This window comes from Neodiprion fabricii, chromosome 3 (assembly GCF_021155785.1).
Source record: "Neodiprion fabricii isolate iyNeoFabr1 chromosome 3, iyNeoFabr1.1, whole genome shotgun sequence".
Lineage (NCBI taxonomy): Eukaryota > Metazoa > Arthropoda > Insecta > Hymenoptera > Diprionidae > Neodiprion > Neodiprion fabricii.
Genome location: NC_060241.1, coordinates 35,412,548 through 35,435,067, shown reverse-complemented (window position 1 = coordinate 35,435,067; position 22,520 = coordinate 35,412,548). Strand labels below are relative to the sequence as shown.

The 22,520-nt window shown below is 35.5% G+C and overlaps 1 protein-coding gene across 7 annotated transcripts in view; it reads right to left on the bottom strand.

Annotated features, from left to right (window-relative positions):
• The window catches only part of LOC124177459 (KH domain-containing, RNA-binding, signal transduction-associated protein 2-like), a 69,706-nt gene that overhangs the window by 1,673 nt on the left and 45,513 nt on the right, over positions 1-22,520 (bottom strand). For 2 of the 7 annotated variants that reach the window (XR_006869614.1, XR_006869615.1), the window contains exons 3-8: positions 14,825-14,944; positions 6,452-6,752; positions 5,422-5,536; positions 5,207-5,341; positions 4,814-4,914; positions 809-909 (exon numbers count right to left, since the gene is read on the bottom strand). Coding sequence is in view for 5 of the 7 variants with exons in the window: in XM_046559839.1 (XP_046415795.1) it covers positions 3,274-3,374; positions 4,814-4,914; positions 5,207-5,341; positions 5,422-5,536; positions 6,452-6,752; positions 14,825-14,944 (873 nt within the window). In the remaining 2 variants the exon portion in view is untranslated. Of the gene's footprint in view, positions 1-808; positions 910-1,691; positions 3,375-3,624; positions 4,656-4,813; positions 4,915-5,206; positions 5,342-5,421; positions 5,537-6,451; positions 6,753-14,824; positions 14,945-22,520 lie in introns of those variants that run through there. The other 5 variants (XM_046559839.1, XM_046559841.1, XM_046559842.1 and 2 more) reach the window with 5 other exon arrangements.

Sequence of the window (22,520 nt, the reverse complement as noted above, 5' to 3'; positions counted from 1 at the left end):
TCACTCTGGATCATATTTGTTTCTCCCATCAGTCGTTATTCACCTGTTGACCCAATCGGTTCAACCAACAATAATTTTTGTTAGACATGTGGAACATAGTCATAAAGAGCCTACCTCCACTTCTTGGACACTTTGCAAATTAATTTTACTGCTAAAAAGACCTTCTTTAAAAACCTTTTAACACAATGACATACTGACTGTGAAGAAACATAGTTCTTTAATCTTTTTAATTAATGACTTCCAACTATTAACTCCTACATGTAAAATAACTAGAAGATTGACATTGACTACCGTCACTCAAAGAACATTGTCTCCACTAATTGTAAATTGTGAATTCGACTACATCTCAGTCCACTTACTTATAAAAAAAGGTAAATAACACTTTAAGCCATTCTTTTTTCAATTAATCAAATTGTTCTTACTAACCAATAATATATAATAGCCCTAAGAGTATTATATCTACGATATTTAATGTCTGATTGTACTTCTAGTATTATTATTTAAAAAAAATTTTTTTGTTGTTCTTGACAGTTAAATAAATAAATCGTTCTGAGGAGGGCCCATACTCGGGTCGAAACGTTACTAAAAATACGTTTACTTGACCGATCACCAAGATTCTATAATAGACAAAAAGATAGAAACGAAGAAAGGTTCAACGCGTGCAGGTGATGAAGAGAAAATTGGCAGTTATTCACTTCAACTTGACACAGAGCGAAGCATAGTCAAAATGTAATTCAGCAATTTTTCGAGTAGTTAGATAAATTGCTTGGTTGATATCATTGAGCTGAAATCATGGCAGTATACTTACATTAAGGCACTTCATGGTCCGACGCCTCAGAGACCAAAAACTTTTGAAGTTTTTTTTTCGGCAAGTACGCGTTCCCACGCGATCAAGGATCTTCTATACACCTGACAAGAATAAAGTGAGAATATAGCATTAGAAGAGAGATAACAAACAGCGCCGTTGTCTTCATTTTACACATGAACGAGATACAGTCCTGTGCCAATTCGTTTTACCACATTTACGATTTTCTCTTATTAGATTTCATACATGTCCTTCAAAACGAAAACCCAGTTTTGACAGATGACGAGTTAATCTCTGAATCGTTGCTTGATCTCTCACCCGAAAAATAAAGAAGCAGATATTAAGAGGAAAAATGAAGGACGTAGAAACGTTAATTATTACCTTGAATAAGACTACAAAAATCAAAGTATATAATTTACACTTCAACAACTATTCGTTTATCTTCCGATTAAGATTATGTCACTTTTGTGGAGAAACCTTATTCGCAAAAAATTAATTATATGAAATTAAAGGCAAAATTGTGAAAAACAAGTACAAACTCTTATCGATAGTCGAAAAGTACGAAAAGCGTTGCTTACTATTTGAATATCACGCAAATCGAGCGTGCGTGGTATAGAAAATATATTACTATAAGGACATATATTAAGTTTTTAACTTTTCGATCGCGCGGATGTTGCATTTTTGTTAAATATACTTTGCGTTACGACTCGAATTCCATATTCGGGTAGAATCGTAGTCGGTGATGAACACGTTTTAGTTTAACATCATAATATTAATCGGAATACGTTATTAACATTTTTATACAAAAACAGAATGTCAGGTTTTATTATTTTATTCGTATTTTTATTTTTATCGACAATTACATTGTAGAATATGTAGGTGTGTGTTTGGGTGTGTGCTTTTTTCATTTTTCATATTTCAATTTTTTTTTTTTTTTGTTTCTTTTTTAATTTGAATATTTAATTTTTCCTATGTAAGGTGTTTGATAAAATGTTATTTACGTGTACAAATCTTGTTCATAATAGTTCCATTGTTTTCTTGTTTTTCATCTTGTTTCACTAATGCAACTATTAGATGTCATCGATAGTTAAACACACAGATTTTTCTTTTTAAACATATTTTTTTTTTTTTTTTAAGATATTTAAAGTATCTATATACTTATACATATATGTATTACGGACATTAATTACTGACTGTAGCTTCTATTCCCACAATCGAATATAATAATTGTTCGATTTAATTCTAAAGAGCCTTATTAGCGTTGAATATATTTTTATTTTCAATTGCATATTTATTTGTATATATATCTATGCTCATTTCATTATTAATTACTGTTTACACAATTGTTGACTGACTTGGGTACCGTTCGATAATTTTTAATTACTTTTGTTTTCCTTCTTTATTTCAGCCAATTGTCAGTTTAGTATATCAAGTTATGTGCTCACTTTCGATTAAAAAAATGACCAAATTTTTTTATTTGTTGAAATGGTATTATAATATTGACCAATAATTATCATCTTACCCTTACAAAGATTACGATTATTATTATCATCATCATTACAAATAAAGGACCTTAACTTTCTTATCTAAGTGTTTACTTATTTTACGCCCCACATGTATTGGATCCTCTTCATCCTTAACCCATCGTCATTAGTTAGCTTCCGCAGCCACGTCGTCTTATTTCGGGAGAGGATTATAGGATTGGGTGACATACTTTCAGAGAAATTAAATACACCCCCCTCCCCTTCTCCCTTTACTTTTAACTTTTTAGCGTCCATATGAAAATAATTAAGGAAAACAATACATTATGGAGATGATCACGAATCGAGTTACCGGTTTACGCCTGATTTTTTTCTGTTCATTATATCTTTTTTTTATATATATATATATATATATATATTTATAGAGTAACAAACTCTTGCTGACGTATTCTATTTTTGGACTGAAAGTATATTGCGGAAAAAAAAACGCAACAGAAAACAAATCGAGACAGAATTATTTCAGAACAATACTTCACGAGATATTTTGGGAGAATAGTTGTCAATACTCCGTGCGTTAATATTTATTATTAAATATTTCTTGCTTGTATTGTTAGACGTACACTTTCGACGAATCAAAAGTTTTAATTAAATACAAACGTACTGATGTCGTAGGTTTTATATTTCTTTTTTTCGTGTATTTTTAAAATACGCCCGTCTTTGTCCTAACGCTCTTGTTCGTTATTTGAATTATCATTTTTATTTCTTATGCCATTTTGACTTTCTTAATCGTAGCTGTTTCATTCATATGTTCTTTAAACCCAGTTTCTTTTACGTTTTTTACTTTCAATCGTAAGAATGATAAAGCTAAGGTTGATAATCTTTATACACTTGCAGTGTAACGGTTAAGGAAAGGTGGGGAGGAGGAAGGCAGGTATACGTATGATGATCGTATAAAGGAGAGGAAAATAATAATTATTATCAAGACTTTTACTTGGACGGACGGGAATACGGAGCAGTGCGGTAGCGCGAGCTTGAGCTCGATGTGGTGGTGGTCTTGTACGATTTCCACGCGCGGCTCGATGACTCCTCTGCGAACGTCATTCAGTGATGGATTTTCATTATTAGGAGAAATTTTTTTACTTCACACAACGACGATATTAATATTTAAGAGGAAAGTATACAACAAACTACGATGGAGTAAGTTGTTTGTCTAAGAAACAACTAGTTAATCAATTTATATTATTAACATTCGATTTAAGCCTCAAATATCCAACGTTACTGGGCAATTAATTTTATATTCATCAGTCATCATTCATCAAGTTTATCTGACGATTTTGACGATGATTCCTGTGATGTTTAGTATTTTTTTCGTTTTTTTTTTTTTTTTTTTTTTTAAATCTTTATACTCAATATTAAATTGTTAAGAAAGTAAAAAGAATCAAATATTACAACTTTAGAATGCCATTTTTATTGAAGTCACTTGTAACGATTTCTAACTTTTCTATTTTTGTTATTCTTAAATTCTGGATTCCCTTTTAGTTATGTTGCAAATTCTTAAAAGTTCATCGTATTGTCAAAAGCAATGTGGTAAAAATCAAACGAGCCTTTACTCTGCTGTAAGAACGGCAATAATCAATCTTGAGCAAATAATTTCAAGCATTAGAAGAATAGCCATTTCTGCCAACTTTTGTGCCGTTAAAAACTAATAACGTCATTGAAAAGCGATGGAATACAAATTTGAATTTGTCGATAGTTAAAAATAAGAAAAAATGAACGTACGACCTCATGCTAATAATGCAAAGCCTTCGGAAACAGAATTGACATACAATTGTTTCTTTTTTTTTTTTGGTTTAAACATTAGATTATTTTTTTAAGTATATTCTGTAAATTGTGGGGAGAATTTATTATTGAATTGAAGATTTATTTTATTACCGTCAGATATTTTCACTAGGAATTCAAATATTTCTTTATTCTGCCACACTTATTGCGTGAATCGTTAATATATTTACGAGAATCGTCACGTAATACGGCGACGATATGATATTTCAATCAATTATTTTCATATCGTCACACATTTCAACGAATGGCAATTAAAATCTGAAGATTTGATTATAGAATTTGATTCTTTCGTTATTTTTTCATGTTTTCTGTTGATTTTTTTTTTTTTTTTTTTTAATTTTATCGATAGCGTATCACACCTAGATTTTAGAATATCTAGTTAAACTTTTATTACCAAAATATTTAATATTTACATTTTTAAACATAATCACGTCATATAAAAATCGTATACTTGAAATGAAATTTCGTCAGAACAAGTATTTATGTACAAACTCTGGACTATTTGACGGTAGTTTTAATGTGTTACATGACTGAAAAATAAAATGAAAAAAAAAAAAAAAAAAAATTTTCCTATGCGTCCATTAATTGAGTCAAAAGGTTGTTTGAAAATATGGAGCAAAAAAAAAAAAAAAATAAAAATAAATAAAAAAAATCAGGTTAAATGATATTTGTAGCGAATCTCACGTACCTGGATACTCCGATGATTCGTAATAATCATGCGATGAATGAGGCACAGCGTCATCCTCGTATTCATACGTTGTATATCTCGATGAAGGATACAGATCATCCCTGAGATCAAAAAGGAATTCACATCAATATACAATATGTAACAAATCTGTGATAATTGGGCGATAGTTTGAACGAAAATACAATCCAAATAAAAAACATTTCCGTTAATCAGATAAAAAAAAAAAATCTCCGTTGATCGGAATTTTCTTTCTGTATTTTCTCTTTTAGGGTGTATTTCGTAGCTCTCGAAATTAGACGGGTTATAATCATCGAACCACTAACAATAAGCTGAAAGTGTACGAAGAGAAAATTTAATGCGAACTGTAACAAAATACTTGAATGAGCAACTTACGCGGAGGACGAGGTGTAATGGCGATCGGCGTAACGGCTGCTCGATGAAGAAGACGGATGATAGTCGTAATCGTGATGAGACGCGACCCGGCTGCTAGGCGGTGGAGTGGGCGCCTCGTACCTACGGGAAGAGGTTCTTCCTTATACTTTGAGTAACATAATTATCATTAAAATGAAGTAAGGAGAAATCGAGGCGAGATAATGTTCGATATTTACCCGTAACTCTGGTCCATCGCAACTCTGGCACGATCCAGTATCGAGAAGACCTTGGTCTTCGCCGGCACTGGACGCGTTATCGGCCCCCGGCTCGACGGCGGCGGCAGAATGGCTGCTGCAATATTAATCGACGGTTGAACCATTTGATTGAATAAATTTTAAAATTATTTTAGATTTATGGAACGATCAATTTTCTTTTCGAAACGAAAAATAATGTCCCCTGATTTTTCATCTGTCGTTATAATACATATATGTATACGTATGATACGTGTGAATGAAAATTGCATCGTTTAAAAATTATATGCTTCACTTTCGTATTAAGCGTATCGTCTTGTGTAAACTCCTTCAGGAACCAGCTTGCTGCACGTACGATATTAGAGTATAGAAGCAACGGAAGCAACAGCAACAGCAGCAGCAGCAGCAGCAGAGTGTGTGACGAGCGTGCAGTCTCAAAACGATCGTGAATACTTCACGGGTAATATTCAAGATTAGAAGACGCTACTTGAAAGCCTTCGGAGTGTGCTTAAGGAAAAAGGATCACACGTGCGGTATCTCGGAATTCACTTCATACAGCGTCGAGACACAGTGCACGATATATCGATGCAATGTACGACAGCTACGAACTAGTTGGAAAAAGATACCGCGAAACACTGTAGGGCAAATGGCGGAGCGAGGGCTAAAAATGTAGAAATATCACAGAAAATGAAGACGGATTACGGTATCGAATATTCAAAGTCAGAAGAATCTATTTTACTATATAAGAATTTAAATATCCTTTAAAATTCTATATTTTGCCTCGGTATATTTATATTCTTATCCATTCCGACGATTCTACATTTTAATTTTCCATACTTTGGTCTTTGATATTTCGATACAAAGTAGATTTTCGCGTTTATAAAAATTAGATACTCCAACCCTACAACTTTCCGATCTCTTTCCATTTTTACCCCTGCACCTGACACGTGGAAATGTAGTTTCGGTCAGTTTCCAAACCCGCAAAATATCCGGATAGGAGAGAATTCGAACTAACCCCTGGATGACCTTGGGACCGTCGGCCGACTGCTGGGTCTCAGGATTCCACCACCCCTCGCCGAAGGCCGCCTCTCTTCGCCGGCAGACGGATCGTCGGCCATGGTTAACTCCATTTCGCGCATCTGTTCCTGTCGGATGTTGTCGTTGTTGTCCGGGATAAGATACTTCCGGACTTCGGCCAGGGCGAAGGCGATCCGAGCGTGAGCTTCCGCCGGGGGTGCGAGAGCCGCAATTTCAACGTGAAGATCGTCCGAGAGATGGGCGTATTTCGGGTCCAGCGATTGGCGACATTCCTCCTCCTGTTTGTGGAAAACCAAAAATTATCAGACGTGTCTATAAATTTTATTCAATCTCTGTCAATGGCGCTGACAAATATCTAATTTCAAGAGCATGATTTTTTCGACGAATTTTCTTCAACTAAGAGAAAAAGATTGTTTGAATTGCGATTGAAGAGAAATTTGGTTTGAAAATTTGGAGGGCTTCTGGTATCCCTCTGAATATCGAGCTAGAGAGAATTTGAACGTAGCCAACGTTTATTTATCTCTCCGTTGATCGAAGGAGTTGGTACTTCCCTTTTCAGAGTAATCACGACGCGGCATGAACTTGGCTTGAGCTTAGGAAGATTAGAAGACGGAGTAGCCTGCGGAATATACCGAGTTTTAGAGGAATAGAATGGGCTGAAGGTAGATACGGATCAATTTGCGTTTAGATTGAGGAAACTCGGAGGAATTCGCAAGGAGCAGCAGTAATTACACAGTGCAGGATTATATCAGGGAATTAGGAATGTCCACAAAGTAGGTGCACTATTTACGTATACGTGTATCAATTAATCAATCAACGAGTCATCGGTCGAACTTGTTAAAATGAATTTTGACGATGGTTTATCCAAATTTCTGAAGTAATTATGCGAATTCTCTCATAGCTTGATGATTTCGAGAAATTTTAAAGTCCTGAGAGAAGAACGATTCGGCATTTTAAGAAACGATCATCGCCTACAATATATTACATACAATAGACGTTAGAAAATTCACGCCGTCTACATAGACGCAAAATTTATGAGGCCGAGATTAGTAACTAAACATCAGGGAAGAATCATTATTGCGCAATTTTATAATGGCTTTGAAGGAGATGTCTTTTTAAAATAAGAGTACATTTATTTTTTATCATAATTCACTAAATTTCGGACATTGATAAAGGTGGTAAAGTAATGAGCTTTTCTAATGAGCTTCATCGTTACAGTAACTTCATATTCATCGAGATGCCCAAGGATAATAATTTTGGGAATCAGAAAAAAGGAGGGAAAAACGAACCGGGAAAAAATCAACACAAAATTACTGGCAAATGTCGGGAAAAAAAAACAACAAAATTTGAAAGAATAGAAAAATTGCGAAATAATTAGGGATCCAAAAACAAATATTACACGGAGAATTTTTTAATATTCACTGACAAAAATTGTTAAAAACAGCGTTGAATAAATTGTAAAAATTTTAGCATAGATTCCGAGTTAATTATAGAGATTTTGAAGTAGGCAAAACGATAATTAATACTGATGAGTGACTGCCCGCGTGTGGCGACACTTATTTTTCCTACGGAATCGTTGAACTGGTGCCAAAGCTATAATTCTACTCATTTTCATTTATCCGCTTCTTTTTATTTATTCAGTTTTATTTTTTATCATTCACATTCTGTATATCAAATAGTTCTGCACGGTTCCAATTCACGGATGATTCATCGCGAGGAGCGTGAATTTCGAATACGCGCGGTTAAAAGCACCCAGCAGCCAAAATCGAAGGGATGAGGAGAATTTTCAGCTTACAGCAATGGGAAAACGGACAAGAGCAGCTAAAACTTGGCTGTAAATCGAACTGAAATTTGGCCCACAGTCACCCGTGAAAAACACACTAATATTTCACTTACGGATGGTAGAAGAAACAGGAATAAAATTTTATCCGACATCTCTGTTACTGGCGACACGTGCCATGCTTGATTTTTGATACTTGTGCTTGTTTTAATGGTTAACGGCGTGAAATTGACGCAGTGTAAAAATTACTCAACACCTTGAATTAGGTAAAAGGCGTTACATCGGTGATAAAACAGGGAAAATTCAAAGTTCGCAAGAATTTCGTAAACTGGAAATAAAGTAAAAGTCAAAGGTGGGGGTGTTAGATAAAGACCGTAAAATATTAGAATTCGGTGCTACGGGGCACGACGGAGATAAAATGTAGATTAACCGAGTACCAACGATTCGCAGAGATTAGAATATACCTACGCAACGTGAAGATTGAGGAGTTTAAAAGAAGAAGCGAAAGAAGAAAGCGAAAGCGAGAAAGTTTTACAGGTGTGATAATATCATAATCAGAGCGTCAGAATCGCGTCTAACGATTTTCATTTACCCCTTCTTATGTACACCACGTGATTTTCGCATCCTCTTATTACACAATTTATATTTTGCTCGGTAACAGGTTCATCTCCGACAATTTCCGGATCGCTTTCAAACAGGTACATATACAGCGTGCAGAGAGAAATTTCATCAATCTTATTACACAGCATCCTACTCGCTGCAGCAAATCGTTACCACCCTCGTCCCTGATCAAAAACCCTTCACAAAGTCGCGGGAAGAATTTAAAATACGGTACGAACACGTGTAACAGAACAGATAAAAAAAAAAAAAAAAAAGAGAGTGCAAGGCGAGGAAAAAAATGGGAAAGAGATTTTCCTGTGAGACTACCTTTGCTAACTGCAATCACATTTAAAACAGGAGGAAAATATACTATTAGAAAAATAAACCTCAAGTATTGTAGATAATTGGGCGATATTTAAGAATTTGAATTAAACAGAAGGAAGTGTACACATATAGGTATCTGTATATTATTCATATACATCGAGAGGATGGATTTATTCATCAAACTGATGTTCCTGAAAGTTGATATACCTGTACATATAAAAAGAAATTAGGAGAAATGAAACGAAATATAGAAGAAAAATCGAAATTGAGCGTATATATAATTCCTCGAAATGGAAGTAGACATTGATCGGCTATTGGGTTAGGGGATTTTTTAAAATTTTGAATGAAACGTGGTTTAATAACCATTAGGTAGTGGGATTACGAAACAAAAAGGGGAAACAACGAGATCAAAAATGCACAGATAAAACGTTGCAAAGGAATTCTATGCTGTATTTAATATACTGCGGCGAAAATATGCTTATTGGGGGATGAAAATTTCCCAGGGAAAGAGTTCTGAAAACGTATTTTCATTTACACCCTACGCTACAATACAATTTTTATCACTATTCATACCCATAACTTTTGTACACATACATACACGTTGCGCGTACGAATATGAGTTGTTGGAAAGCCGATAAACCATATAATCCGTACGCGAAGCTAGGCATTATGTACACATAGCGTGTATATGATTCAAGGAGAAAATACGAGACGAATATTGCTCTCTGTACATTCTATCGAAACATAAAATTTGAAAGGCAGTTTTTACAACATGTTACTCCTCTACCGACGACGGTAAATACGTACTAAAATTTTTATCGTTACCGCGAATTTTAAAAAAAATTTCTGAAATCTAATCAACTCGAGGCTTAAAATTAAATTTTTTGCGAATTTCACAGCCTTTTAATATCGAAAATGCATTTATTCCACGACATTTTATCTCCAAAAATCAATGGCAGCGATTTCTATACCTACAATCAGTTCCATTGAAATTTTAAATCACCTTTTTTTTCAATATCCGTATTAATAACATCGAAACTGGCCCAATAAATCTGTGCAAATACTTGCAAATTTCCTTAAAGCTAATTTGAAAGGATAAAACATAATTATGTACCTTACTGAAATATTTGTAATCGTGTATTTAAATATTGACGTGCCAGCGTAACGTACATAACACATATTGGTTAATTGAGAAAAATGATGACGAACGTTACGCATAAAAACGGAAAGCTATGTGCAAATTCTTCAAAGATTTCAAGATAGCTTCGCCGATCTATGTCAAGTAGCGTTATATCTGCTATGAGTAAACTGTTTCATTCCAGTCGTATTTCGAGTTCAAATATTGACAGAGAGATATTAAAGGTCTTTCCTTTACCCGAGGTAGGATAGCTCGTACCTTAAATTGAGGTTAGTAATACTAAACGAAAGAGACGAATCGAAAAACAAAAACAGGAAATAAAAAAAAAAAAAAAAGAAATTACGAAGGGTTCCCGTAAGTGATTGAACGGTCAGGACCCCGCGGATTTCCATCAAACTCGGCGTCTGGCTCTGACAATGTATAACAATAACAATAATTGTGTGAAAAGTTTACTCAATTTTTGTATTGTTCTTTTTTGCAGATTATTTTTGTCGCTGTTTCGAAAACAAAGTTATATCACACCGCACGCGTGTATTTGACTAATTATTAATTAACGGATCGGCACAAGGGTGCTTCCTTGTCAGAAGCCAGGGTTTTAGGAGTTTCGAGTTTGAGTTTCCGATAATTATTTTCGAATAGGTTCTACCCGATATTAGGGGAAAGTACATTGCCATAGACCCGTGTAATATAGTTATACATCACGCGTTTCCAAGGAGTGAAATGGTATATGTATGTAATGGTTATAGTATACGTTTACATGCGCATGGGCAGAGAAGCACGGAGGGAACCTCCGCTCTTGGGTTTCTAGGCTTATTAAATTCTCAAAGTTTGTTACAGACAAATATTAGGGGAGAGATGGAGAGAGAAGAGAGAGTCGCGTTAGATTTGCGGGCTAGGATATATGTGAGAAGTTTGCAGGATAAACTTGGTGACAACGGGATGACAAGAGGGTGTGATTCAATTAAACTTGAAAAAAATAAAAAAAAAAAAAAAATAAAAAAACCTAGCATTTCAACAGCCAGATTTGTATGATGCGCAAAAGTTTATAAGTGTTTTCTGGGAATCTCAGTCGCTGTCCTCTGAACAATATATATATGTATACACACACACCCACATATGTATTAACAGTATAATTAAATTCATATCACGCAATTTGATAATGGTAAATTCATCAAGAAAATTACATTCAAACCTACTCAAAGAATGTTAAATGAGTTTCAAATATCAGGAGACATAACGCGGTTCGTTGTTCGGCATCTGTCGTTGAATCATTCAATTATAATAATTTTCATGAAACAAGAAAATAAAAAACAAAATTCTGGTATCTGAATAAGTCACTCTTTGTTCCTACTAATTATCGCTAATAGAGATTAAAAATATTACGCTCGTTGCGTGACAAAAAGTAAAGCGTTTCGTATAAATAGAAACCTAAAAGCTAATAGAAGAAAGAAAGAAAAAAATAGTGGGTTATTCGGGTGAAATATAAATAAATGATATTCATTTTCATGAAGCGATAAGAGAATATTTTCACTCACACCCACACAGATTTCACTGATATTAAGTTATAATGTTATCACTGCGATATTGGCAATTATGAACCTAATCAAATAAATTGGCAAATGCAGAAAGTCGACTTCACAAACCCTTTATTTTATCTTCACTCTTCCATTTATAATATTACTCGATTCAATTCCAGTTCTCCCTCGTTATTCGATTATATCTGCATAAATTTCATATTTTTGCAATCTTTGATTTGACAATTGCTGACTCTGTATCGATTCCTTGATCAAACTTACGATTGCATGAATATTCAGGGAAAGAACTGTTATTACGTTTTATTATTCGCCGTGACGGACTGAAACTCATTGCGCTGCTTTTCCCCCCGTTTCGCTGTGAGCGTTAGCATCATACAATTTGCACGTCTGAAGGGAAAGGTAAAATTACAAGTCTACAAATTTAGAGCATCAACTGATATACATATATACACATATATATATACATATATATAATTCCTGGTGATATGTTTGCAGAGTTTCGTTGAGGACTTTTATTTTCGAAATTCTCTATTTTTTCAACAGACTTGTTCATGTTTTCACAGCGACGGCTGATTTTTCCGACTACGACACGAGAATTTAACAACGTCTACGCAGACTCCATGAGGCAAAAATGAAAAAAATACTACCGTAAAAAATTTCAAACTTTCAGCCGAATTTTCTGACTTTTACCGGTTCTCTGCAAATTTCGTTTCTACATTTTCTCGAACTTCTCTCCATTCCTTTGCGATTATTTTCGGGATTCAATGTATTCAGTACACGTTGGCTCAGGGTAGGTTCGCCGGATAGCGATAAGGGTGTGGTTCGATCCGCCAATGATGAAAAAAAGGAAAATAAATTGGGGCTGGGTTGTTCGGTTATCGGATTGAGAGAAGGGTATATTCGGGTATTTGGAAATCGGTTGAAAAAGGGTCAGAACTCTGAAGGGACAGATTCAAATGTCTGCAATAAAGTAAAGGGCATTGGAATTAGAATTAGGAAAAATGTTTCATCAAAAATGGAAACGAATGTATATAAGTCAAAGATTTACGAGCGTTTCAAACAGATGAGAAATATCGAGAGAAATATGATAGATTACCAGCTCATTTTTAATACCTAACCACTGTCTATTTTCCTTCGATTCGTTTGTTTCTTTTTCGTTCTTAATATTTGATTCGAGACATGTTGATTAATATACATACATTTTTTTTTTTTTTTTTTTCATATATTGAATCAGATTCAAACAAACCGTTTCAGGTGAATTATTTCGTAAGAGAATATACTCCGACGTAACATGAGCACATGAATGTGCAAGAATCGATTTCACTCGTACAAAAGTGATGCTGTTGATCTTGAACGATGAGTATTTTAAAACACAGCTGATAATAATCAAAATCAAGTTTGTTTCTTTTGTATGGCGTTGTGCAGAATCCGTTTAATTGAAAGTAAAAAATGATTGCCTATCTAACAGAGACAATTTACTTTATCAATTTTCAAGACGCGGTTGAAAGCTTATGAAAATATAAAACATTTAAATTTCCGAAGGTGAGAATGATTGCTAATTCTGTTCTTAAATTGAATTCCCATCGCGTTCAGATTTTCTTGATTGCCGTCAGAAGAAAAATTGATTGAAAAATATTCCCGCATACGAAATGGTGTACACAGATTATTTTTATGCTTTGTGCCCTCCTCGTGCAACATTCTGTAGTTCCTTGCTTGCCCGAGTATGAATACTTTTGTTTAAGGGGATTGGTGAGTAGAAATTCAATAACTTTTCGTTAATTGGGTTACGAGACGAGCAAAGATTAAGAATTTATGAAATCTATATATTCCTGTGCCGTGTGTCGATTTCCTCACAAATTGAAAGCGAAAAACTAACAACAAATTCATAAACAAGAGCTTAAATATTGCGATCTTTCAGCTCCAATGGCTTTGAAATCTCACGCTACGAGCTTGATTTGTTAGGAAAACAATTTTTCAGAAATTGACGAATCTGATTTCTTTTTTTTTGTCAATAGTAAATTTAATATCGGTGTTTTTTATAATCAAAATCAATACTATTGCAATTTTGAAAGATAGAATAATAGGTAATACCTTAATAGGACGATAAAGAATAGTATTTTCAATAAAACAACCCATCACGGTGTAAAATCGAACGAATCTATTAGATTTTCAACAATTTTAAAGTAATGTAAAATAAATTTTCCACATCACAACTATAATTCATAATTTTGGTAATGTTTTTTCCTCGTACTTGAAGCAAAATCTTCGCGTAGCACACGAATATGTCTAAATTTGATATAACTCGCTGACTGCAGTGCGACCATTTCGTGATAAAACGAGCAAAAAATTATTAATTTTTGACTCACCAACCTCCTCGATTCCGGGTAAATGAGTCTATTAGGTATAATTTGCGAAGTTATACGATGCCCGTATATAAGACTAGAGATACAAGCTGCAGTGATCAAAGTTCCAAAACAAGACAGTGCAGAAACGTTAGTTTCGGTGACGAAAGTTACGCGCCATCGTCTCCGTCAGACTCTGGTTACACACGGAATATTACACCTTACTTCTATCCACCTCCTCCTCTTTCCACCCATTATACCGTTATCCGTCTCTCTCCCGAGCAATTCTTGCCGACATTCGGAGTCGTAGCCGTGAAATTAAAGTCCTTCAAGCTCGTAATTCATCTCTCAGGGTTTAAGTATCCTGCACCAAAGGAGCCGCACCGCTGTGGCGGGTACAAGAAAAGTCCTTCGCAAACCGCTGGGATTATACGCGGGCCAATAAAACTGTCATCCGGTTGCTACTTGTGTCGATGTCGTGAAAAGTCGAAAGAGTGAGGGGAAAAAACACGCGTCACCTGTTCAAGATCAATTTTCAGAATTCCATCTTCGATATGACATTGGAGTTTGATTGTATACTTAAAAAATTTGAATGTGTATAATAATTATACGCGCTAATGCAGTCGCTTACCTTTTGTCTGTCCTTCATTGAGCCGCGTCCCAAAACTGCCATCTTGCACATTGTTTCTTCCTGTAGACGTTTCATCGAGTTTCCTTTGGGGCCCAGCAATTTCCCGACAAAGTTGAACTGCAATAAAGCACAAGAAACTGATTAACGTTTTAGATCTACGATATGTTACTTGAATATTATATACAAATAAAGTTTAAAAACAATTTTGGAATAAAATGTTATTACAGAAAAATAAAAATTAGACCTCCGACTCTTCGAATTTCTCTCTCTTACTTCGGATATAACAACGTTGAGTAGTGTGTTTGTAAGGTATCCAACTTGCAGACGATGGCAGAATTGCAGAAGAAACATCGAGCAGCACAAAACATAACGAACATTGAGGATAAACAAATATGAGAAAAGAAAGGAAGGAAATTATAAGGGTAATGAGAGCAAAGGAAAGCGGAAAGTGTAAGTAAATAATTCGTAGGTGGGTAAGCAGTTTCTGAGAGAGTGTACGTGAGCTTTTATTCCCCCTTCAGGTCTCTTGACATTCGCGTATAACCTACCCTCAGGGAAGGAAGAAACAGTAACCGGTTACCGCACGTCGCGTCCGCCGCGTTTTTCCAGATCTCGGGTTTATTGTTTTGTGGGTCAACAGTGAGAGCGGCGAAGAAAGGAGGAAAGGAAAAGCTGGACGAGTAAAACGGGGGAGAGAGAGATAAAAGGAAAAGGAGAAACGAGAAAGGAAGGGAAAAGGAAACAAAGGGAAATCCCCCCCCCCGTGGAAGTGGAAGAAAGTTGAAGACGACGGAGTAGCGGAGCAATGGCAAAGGGAGGAAAGGGAAGAGAAGCCTCATTGTGAGGTAAATAAATAATGCATCAAAAAGAGATTTCAGCTAAAATACGACTACGTTTCTCTTCTTTCTCCTATGGCGCTTGCCTCCGGTAGGATATACATATATTTAAATATTCCAGGAATATTTATACAGGGCATTCCATGCCAGCTCGATTATCGTTCATCCCTGACCCATCTCAGACGTTATAATAATCTACATTTTTCATTTTCAAATTATTCTCTTACTTCAAGCTGCTACTCGACCCTAACCCTATGAATTTTTATTGAAAAGTTGTTACTCCGTCTTTTGGAAATTAAACATTATCTCTAAAAAAAGAAAAATATATATATCTGTCATTTCAGAAATGAATAACCGTATAAAGGAAAGATCGGGAAAATCTGAGAAAATGCGTTTTCAAATTGACGAAATGGCTAACGAAAAAAATGAGATTGAATCCAAAACAAAAAGTTCTATATGTATAATCATTCGCATTAGTTGTCAAAGTCTGCCTGTAAAAGCTACGAGAGTCGAAAAAAGATTACATCCTTAGATACGATTGCGACCCGTATAATTATATATACAGTTAAGAGTAGGATAAGTTATAAATAAAATGTACAGCGACGTTTCATGTTTTCTCGAGAGAATTGCACGCTGGGTAAGGAAAAAGAAAATGGATCACGAGCAAATTAGTCAGGGGTGAATGAAACAAAGGAAATAGAGAGAGTTATACGCGGACATTTGCGACGGTAGCAGGTTGGAAGCTCGACTCATCATTTATTCAACGATACAACTCGGCCCAACAATCCGTTAATTAACAATGCAATGGGTTCATTGAATATTCTAAACAGTACGCAATGTTGTTTTAAATGCCACGGCCTACGCACAGAAGCTTTAATAAATAAATCTCGATCTTACTACTGCTATTACTGAAGAACTACCAGGCAACAGTATTTGCATATCTAATAAATAACTAATATATAATTAAACTGAAAAAATCATTTCTCAAAAACGAATAAAAATTTTTGCACCACAATTTAAAAATCTTCATATACGAATCCTCGAAAATTACAGCTTGTAATTGTTTTTTTTTTTTTTTCTTGAAATTTTACGAACATTCCGTAACAGGTGAAAAAAAAATATATATATATAAAAATTTAATGTGTATAACATCTCTTTGCACAGCAAAAAGTTTAAATATACAAACACATATTACAAAAGGGAAGCAAGGTGAATTTATAAGCAGCTGCATAAATCTCCAAAAGTTTTATCACGAACGGATAACGCACCGCGAACTGTCGCCCAAAATGTATTTTATGTTAGATGGAGGTGAATGGGGGGGGGGGGGGGGGGGGTGTGTATATCGTACAAGGTGCAGTGCAGTGGGGTAAGTGTAATCTTCTTACCATTTTACGATTTTATATCGGATAAAGAAGAGAGAGGGTATGAAAAATGAAATGTCAAGCAAGTGAATGCATAATGTAAAGTTAAGAGCGGAGAAAAAGGAGAAAAATATGAACTCGGGGAAAAAAAAAAAAAAAAAAAAAAAAAAATAGAGTTACAGGCACGCGCGACTGATTTTCAGGAAGGCGCGTTTTTCGCGCTGCTCGGGGTTTATATTAGCGGCAACGGACCTCAATTTAAAAATCCCATCTCTGAAGGAATTTTCGTTCGACGTGTAATAATAATTTTATTATATATTGTACGGACGTGACGTGACAACCGATGTTGACAAACCTCTGGACAAGAGCGCGTTCGCTCTATCTCCCGTATCGTGTTATTTGGTGCGACGTCGTTGATACACTCGCGGTACAGATTTTTACAACTTGGGTCTACATTCTACAACATATTCGGCGTCACCTTTTCAATGCTAAATTTTTGAAATATTTTTTATATACTTGATCATAGCGCCTTACCGAAAAAACTTCACGGAAATTCTTCGATCACCTTCCATGTTTCGCAATCTTATATTATGAAATCACGTGATGCACGAGTTTGCGTGTCATTAGATGTAATACGAGAGACCGACGATGAGTATATTATTATCTCTAAACAGATCTTTCGGCCCTCGGAGAGTTTCTACACACAGTTAAATTTACCCAAATCCCTACAGTCAAGCACACTCAGGGTAGATTAACTAACAACACGATCCTCCCTATAAATTCGTAGCTACAGATTAGAAAGTTCTAACTTTAGGGTTTCGCATTTGATCGTACCTGGAATCCTCCTCCTTCCAACAACCGTACGCAGATTTAACCGCTACTCATCTGCGTTTATACATATGTATAATTCTACAACATACGTGATACAAGTCAAGGGACAACAATTCGTTCGTTTTTCGTCTGTCTTTCGGAATTTCACCCCTTTTGCGCGGCGCCCGAAACAACAAGAGCAACGTGGTGCTAGGAATAGGTACGCTTATAATCGGATCTCGTAATAATTTCCGTACCTTTCCTCGAACGCGAATGTAATTTTTTTTTCTCTCTTCTATATTCTTTTTTCCGAAACTAAATCAGAGTGCGTTGTCCCCCCCGAAATCCCACGAATGGGAGAAAAGCAATTTCGTTTTTTTTTTTTATTTATTTATTTTTTTTTGTTTTCGGTCGCGAAACAAAACGAAGGGGTGACAAATTCCATCAGACCATAATATAAATTACTCGAGTGCGTCGGTAGCACGAAATCGGCGCAGGCGAATCCCTGCAATTCGATTTGACGTGGAAAATTCGAGGCTCGCTGATTGTGAGTGAGAAAAATCAATGCGAGGAAGAGTGCGATGAAGGGTGTTTAAGAATAGGGAAAATTCGACGGGTCGCATATACGGCGAAATACGAGTAGAAGAGAGGAAACTGCGCGCGAAGGGTGCGAGTGAGTTAGTACAGGGTTAAGTGATCAGTCGTGAGGAGGGTGGAGGAAGGCGAGCTGCACAAGCGGAAGTGAACGCGAAACCGAGGGAGAGAGAGAGAAAAATGTATAACTGATGGGGGCAAACTTCATTAAAATTCCGGTTCACTCTCATATTTATTTCTTTGTCTCTCGGTTATCCGCGTGCAATCCGTCGGTCCGTTCGTCAGTTCTGGAATTTTTTAATTATGTTGTTCACGGCTTGGATTTCTGTTTTTTTTTTGAAATTATTCTCCCCGTTCCTTTTTCGTCCCTCTCTTGCAGTCGCCTCTGCGCAGTATTATTATTAATGCGATTAGAGTTTTTTTTTCTTTTTTTTTTCTGCCAGTTTTGTCGCATATTCCATTTCCACTCTCCTGCACACAGCTGTTATATAACTCTCGTTTTCATCAGTTAACGAATCGTTAGTAATTTTATATCGGAAAATGTAGAATAATGACGAAGGTGTAGAAATTCGCAATCTGAGTGACTGCGTCGATGCTTGAAATGTGAAAAGCGACTGTGTAATAATTCTGCACTCAGGAACAAGTTGCTTGGTAAGAAAAGCGAAGAGGAATTGGTAACGACTGGCTGACCACAGCGTTGCTTGTTTCACTTAAGCTGACCGGGCGAGTTGGAGGCTGACGTATTTTTCGCCTTCGGTTTTCCTGTCAGGACGTAAACGGGGTTGCGATATACGTTTATTGGAAAAATGTTTCCCGAACAAATGATCTTTGACATGTGATTCATCGTTGCTCCGCACTTTGGCGATGAAACAAAGAATTGTCTGTGTTCTTTCGGGACAGCAATTGATCACCGCAGTTCTAATTCTGTTCGCAAGACAGGAATTAGATTTTGGGAATAATTTTTAGTTCTTGTTATTTCAATTATTACTGCAGATGCAAAGGTAATCTATTATTACGCTTTCTCGTCAAATCAATTAACTAATATTTATATTATAGACGATATATTAGAAGACTGGTTTTATTTCGGCCATTATTGTTAAATGTATGCAGTTTCAAAAAGTCACGATCATCCGTAAAAGTTTCCATAAAAGAGGTTAACTCACTCACAATGACCTCTGAAACGAGCTCCTGTACTGTAGGTTATTTGCAATAATTTTGTGATAACATATTTGATTTGCGTTGATATTCATCGTTGATAAGCACGTAGTGTAGAAATTGTAAGGGTAATGACGATGGGCTAGCTACATGATATTAAAATTTAATAATAACTATTTAAAAATCAGAAAAATCAATAAAACGGCGTTCCAAAATTCCATTTAGCATAGGAATAATACGAAATTTTTTTCACAGTTTCAAACGTAATTCGAAAACGCGAACTCTTTTATTTGAAATACGATCTAGTACACTAGAGTTGATTTATAGGTTAAAAAGTCTAGAGTGGAGGAATTTTGAACAAACGCTCGTAAATTCTCGTGATCTGGTTAAATTGGATAGTATCTTTTTTCACTCTTTTTTTTTTTTTTATTTCAAAAAGCCGGAAGCACAAAAACTACCACAGTCGCGATATAAAAAATTGGTTATTGATTTATCCGAAATAATCATCGCTAACGTGATAAAAAAAAAAAAGAAGAACGAATCGAGTGCAGTCTCTGCGTTATTCGGGTTAACATAATAATACCTGTATAAATTCTACCACAAGTTTAACAATAATTTCCTCTGTAATTCCTCTGATAAAATTCTATTTTGATCGTCAAGAATAACGATGTAAAATTATTCGGTGCTTGGTTCACTGAAATTGTACGACTTATGTTCTCGATCACGTGGAGATCGGGTATATATAATATATATACATATACGTATCAGAGATTTTCGCGCGAAAGAAAGCTACTACGTATACGTGTATAACAATGATTAATTATAAAGGAAGACAAGGAAAAGTTGTGGCGCTTCAAAGTTTAAGACAGAGTTGTAAAAGCAGCGGCGTCTTCTTCAAAGACGTGAAATGATTCTTCATCCAGTCGAATTAGTATTAAAATATTCATATTACAGAGGGTTGGTTGAGGGTAACCGGCATGGCTGCTTTTCGATACAAGATTACAACGCTTACGTATTTTATAACGTTATACAACGTACATATATTTCGTGGTATAATAATTAAAACGATATGAAACGGTTTGCAGAATCCTGCAGTGCCCGCTTTAGAATGCACACGCGTACATACAGCGGCGATTCTCACAGTCGTCGGAGTAAAAGTTATAATTAATCAAGATTTTCGAGGAAGATTGAATTCATCTCGCCTGCTAATTAATGCCGTCAGCTCGACAGCGATACGGAATTATCTTTCGCGGTAATCAAGATCTTTTGTCAAGAAAACCGGCTCTCTGTCGGAGCCTGCATTGTAGATATGTACAATATTCGTATATATACACGATTATTTAAAGGCGTAAATTCACGACTACTACCCGACTCGGGCTGTGATTTCACCCTCGTTCGTCCATCCAACGCGGAGGAAACCGCTCGAAGTAAAATACGCCATTAGTTGTTTCAATTATTTCGCCTTTCCCGTTTTCCTTCTACCTATAATTACTTCGTTTTAATAAAACGTCTTTGAAATCTTATTAGGCGCGTCTTGTTTCATTGTTCGTATTCAGTTCTGCGACGAGTACGCGGATCAGGTATATATATTCAAGAAATTTATCTATAAAGCTTACAATTAAATTCGTACACCTAAATACTTCGCAGGAATTCGTGTAGTCTTTTATTATCCAACAATTTATACATAAGTCGAATAATGACGCGAAAATGAATTCCTCCGTTTCTGTTATTAAATTTTCACTTTAAACTAAATGAACGTTCGAGTATATATCATCCTGTACCATTCACAGCTCACGTCATATTTCTTCCGTTCCTTCTTCTTCTTCTTCTTCTTCTTTAGCATTTGGGTACTTTTTGCGGTTCCGATCAAGTTTCCAACGAGTTTAATTACAGTGTGGTTTATTTTCTTTATAGCCCGTGCCTCACGTTTATAAGCATATACATATAATGTATATTATACCTACACCACGGTCTTAATACGTATTCGCTTTAATGATATCCTTACCCTTCTTCCACTTGGGAAAGAGAACATCAACTGCAAATCTGTTTACACGTCTATAATAACGGTCATAACTTTTATGCTGATGCTTATAATATACGGACACGGTGTTTCTTCGATAAATATCATACATCGTTCAATTAGAGCGAAATTTGCTGTGCGTAGTGTTTCAAATCTGTCAGCACTTGGCCGATTGTTCTGTGGTATCTTTTGACGAAATTTATTGTCATAAAATCACAATACGTTATACTTACGTGCATGTGTAAACGTGATTTGTACCGTTATATAGAAACAATCTTACGGACAGTTTCGGTTTGCGTCACATGCACAAATACAAAGCAAATGCCAGAATGTTTTGGGGAGTCCATCGTGCCCCAGTCTCCCCTACACCTGTGTCATCTGGTAAAACATTGATAACGAGTAAGCGAGCGCACGAGCACAAAAACCAGCTACACTAGGCATCCGACCCCGAGCGAGCTTTAGCGAACGAGTGCTTTTAATTTTATACATAGTATTCCATTATTTCACAACAGATTTTTGGGTACGTAAAACACCTTAAATAACTGCATGGTTACGCATATAATCGACATACAATTGAGTAATTCTGCGTTAAGTTTCGATACCTACAGATGGAATTATTGTTACGATAATGAGCTGGGAAAATGAAAATTTTCACGAGGAAATACCAGAAAACGATGTTTCCGAGACTGTGGCATCATTAATATTAATTTACCCTACAGTATATATTTATCATCACCTTTACGGTTCAATTGACTGCGTATCAATCATTTGTCTCAAGGTGTAAATTTGATATATATAACGGGATATAATAATAATTATTATTGTTATTTTTAAAAAGTCATAATTTTATTTTTAGTAAATCACAGGTTGTAAAACTGCGTTTAAAATTCAATACTGAAAAATTTACAGTAACGTACGAA